This window comes from Chaetura pelagica, unplaced genomic scaffold (assembly GCF_000747805.2).
Source record: "Chaetura pelagica isolate M959 unplaced genomic scaffold, ChaPel_1.0 scaffold397, whole genome shotgun sequence".
NCBI classification, from domain to species: Eukaryota; Metazoa; Chordata; class Aves; order Apodiformes; family Apodidae; genus Chaetura; species Chaetura pelagica.
The window spans coordinates 157262-160944 of NW_009953851.1; the positions used below are offsets into that span (position 1 = coordinate 157262).

The 3683-nt window shown below is 61.1% G+C and overlaps 1 protein-coding gene across 1 annotated transcript in view; it reads right to left on the reverse strand.

The window, feature by feature from the left end:
- CSK (c-src tyrosine kinase) overlaps nt 1-1835 on the reverse strand; it is a 13369-nt gene extending 11534 nt beyond the window's left edge. Inside the window, exons 1-4 of the mRNA XM_010001345.1 lie at nt 1821-1835; nt 1384-1497; nt 848-960; nt 115-334 (exon numbers count right to left, since the gene is read on the reverse strand). Of these exons, the coding sequence (XP_009999647.1) occupies nt 115-334; nt 848-960; nt 1384-1497; nt 1821-1835 (462 nt within the window). The remainder of the gene's footprint in view (nt 1-114; nt 335-847; nt 961-1383; nt 1498-1820) is intronic.
- Nucleotides 1836-3683: the final 1848 nt, after the last annotated feature.

Sequence of the window (3683 nt, forward strand, 5' to 3'; positions counted from 1 at the left end):
CTCCAACCTCGGGTCCCCAGGCGACAAGAGGGGCCAGGAGCGGTGGCAGGTCCCTCGGGTGGGGATCTGGTGGGTGGGGATCTGGTCCCTCGGGTGGGTGGGGGGGGATCTCACCTCCACCAACTGCATGAGGTTTTCAAAGTAGACCTCCTCGTCGATGCTGAGCTTGCTGGAGGAGTAGATGATGCGGTAGTGCTCCACCTTCCCCTCACAGCTGACACAGAGGGTGTAGTCCCCGGGGTAGTTGGTGCTCTCCCTCACCAGGAACAGCCCGGTCTCGGGGGGGTACAGCAGCCTCTCTGCCTGCTCCCGTGTGATCTTCCCGTGAAACCACCTGGGACAGGGCAGGGAGGGCAGGTTGAGGGGCAGGGATGAGTTGTTCCAAGGGTCAGACCCCTCTCCTCTCCCCATCCCAAGCCCTGGAGTTATTATGGGGCTGTGGTCAGGGTGATGGGGACCCGTGCATCCTGCTCCCCACGCTGGAACCAGACTGGGGGTTGCTGCTGGCAAAGACACACACGGCAGGGACATCAGCACCATCCCTCCCTTCATCCATCCACCCACTTGCCTGCCTATCTGCCCCCTACAGATGCTGTTCCAACCCCTCTCCTTGCTCCCAGCAGCCTTTCCGACCACAGCTTTGGGGGAAAAAAAGACCCATTTGGGAAAGCCATCCAACCACCCCATCACCTTTGCCCGGCAGCAGCAGATCCCAAAACCAAAGCTGCTGGGGAAAGCCCAAGCCCCCTTCTTCTCTCTCAACCTCACTAAAGCCCTGGGAAAGATCTTGGACACGGGGTCAACTGGGTCCTTGTCTCCCTGGGAGGTCCCAGGTGGACACACTCACGGCATCAGGCTGAGCTTGATCCCAGCTTTGACTCCTTCCCGCTTCTGCACGTAGTTCGCGGGGATGATCCCCTCCCGGCCCACCTTGTTCTTCGCCTTGTACCAGTTGGGATCCTGTGGGAACAACAGGAATGGCACCACGGGCCCGTGGCCCCCAGAGATGGCAGCACCCCCAGGCCCCCAAAGGGAACCCCCAGGGGGGGGTCGGTGCTGCCCCTCCTTTCCTGGAGCCCCCCGACCCTCAGCCTTTCTCTTGTCCCACCCCCCCCACGCTGAGCACTGATTCACTCCCAGATCAGGAGCCTCCCCCCTCCCTCCTCACCTCCCAGGGGGCACCTCAAGAGGTTTAACATGTCAGAGAAACCTTAACTAACGAGGCCAGGAATTAATTAACCAAAAGGGTGGCCCCGTTCCCGCCCGGCACACAGGGATCCCACCAGCACGGCAAGCACAGGCAGGCAGGGATGCTGCTGGCACAGGGGGTGGCAGCAGCAGCCCCTGGTGGGGGGGGGAGTTGTGGGGTGGTGGTGGCCTTACCTTGGTGACAGCGACGATGGTAAGGACATCTCCTTTGCTGAAGGGCAGGTCCTGCTCGGCGGTACCGTGGAAGTTGTACTTGGCGATACATTCTGTACCGGATGGCCAAACGGCCTGCAGGGGACAGGGGGGACAGTGTCAGAGCCTGGCTGGGCATGTCACAGCCCCCCCCGACCCATGGGGACACCCCCCACAGGGCCCCCATTCCTCCAAAGCAAACGGGATCCACTTAAACCAGAAGTTACTTGGGGGGTTTTAGGCAGCGCTGGGAGCTGGGACCGGGACACGCACAAAACCACAGGTCCCCACAGGGCTGGGCTTCTGCAGGGCCAGGGGGACAAGTGTCCCCCTCCTCGGCCCTGGAGCCACCTCGGAAGCAGATGGAGGAGCTGGAGAGCCCAGTCCATCCCTGTCTCTCCTCCTCACTCTGTGCTTACCTGCATCCCTGACATCTTCTCCGCAGGTTGGGGGAGCGCGACTCTCACAGGGGGGACGCGTCACTTGGTACCATCAGACCTGGAGGGGGGCAAGGATGGTGGGGAGGGCTGTGTCAGGGGGAGGCACAGGGAGCAGCAGCCACCCAAAAGGTGCTCCCTGGGCCGCTGATCATCTCTTCTACCCCCACCAAGGGAACAGGTCCTGCCTGAGGCACCACCACCAAAACGTCCCCAGGCTGATCCAAAAGTCCATCTAAGGGAGCCTCGGAATCACAGGCTGGTTTGAATTGGAAGGGACCTTCAAGATCATCTAGATCCAACCCCCCTGCATGGGCAGGGACACCCCTCACCAGCCCAGGATGCTCAGAGCTCCATCCAACCTGCCCTTCAACACTGCCAGGGATGAGGGAACTGACATGGGACTACACAGTCCCAACATCCCCCCCTGCCTCCTCCATCCGCCTCCAAGAGCTCCCAGCAAGGCAGTTTGTGGTCCCTGGGGGGAAACTGAGGCACAGGGCAGGGAGAAGATCAGGCTGGTGAGGAGTAGCTCCTCCAGGCACCAGGCTCCCACCTCGGCCAGCATCCCAGTCCCCTCCCCCAGCAGCCCCAGGGCAGAGCAGCTGGAGCCCCAACTCTCCCACGGCGCCCGGATGGCCCACGTGTGGAAACATCCAGCCCTGGGAGCTTCCCAGGCCCCCAGAGCCAAAAGAAAGAAAATAACACCATTTCCTGAAGGATCAGCACTCCGGGACACAGGAGCTCCTGCTGGCTCCTTCATCCCAGGGGGATGCAGGGGCCGGGGGTGCTGGGTGCCCCCCCCTCTCCAGGCAGGGCCCCGGGGCTGGGTCGCATCCTGCCCCGGCGCGTGGGAGGGGAACAAACCCGGCTTTATTCTCCCTGCTTTGACCCCTGGGAGGAGATGAAGTCAGCAGCCCCAGCATCCAAACCCAGCTTTCTTGGGCCAGGGCACTGGGGCTGAGCTGTGGGCACAAGAGTGGGGTCCATCCCTGCCCGTGCACCCCAAAAACCAGCCGGGACATTCGTCAACCCACCCGACGGTTTCAGGGCTATCAGCGGGTCGTCGTTCCCAGCCCTAACTCTTTGTCAGCAGCTCAAAATATTTTGGGAAGGAGGAACTGAAACGAGGGGCAAGGCCAGCAGAGACGGGAGGAGGAAGAAGATAAGGGGGCAGAACCATGGGGAGGAAGAGAGCGGATGTGAACACGGCCCCATTTCCACCACAGCCGTGCCCGGACCCCTCCGGAAAAGGCGTCACGCTGCCAGCACCTCCCTCACCTTCCCCCAGAGTGGGGAGGTGTCACGAGCTGCTTCAGTTTTGCTATCAAGAGAGGAGAAACTTGAGGCTCAAGATGCTCACTCAAAGGGCAGAGCTTGAGGGACCCAACGCTGAGAGCTGGGGATTTCCACGAAGCCCATCGCTGCGGCGTCTGGGCTCTGTGGGTGGGGTTGGTGATCTCCCCATCCAGCCCTGGGGCTGCTGGTGAAGAAAAACACCCTCTTGGATGGCACCCAAACCCAACTGGGTCCCCTATATGTCCCCACAGGCCTGGGGACACTGCCATGGAGGTGGCCAAGACCCAAGGGAGGGCAGTGCTGGACCAGAGTGCATCCCCCTGAGACATCCCTGCCACAAACTCTTCTTGGTTTCAAGCTGATTTTTGGTTGCATCCTGATTTCACACCTGGTGTGGAGTGAAAACTTCACCAAAGGGTTTTGGATCCCTCCAGTCCAAAAGGCAGGAAAAACAGGGAATAAACTACACCCTTGCATCAGTCCCTAAGGGATTCAGCTAAAGCCTGGAGAGGAGCTGGTTGAAGAGAAAGTGCCCGTGTGGAAGGC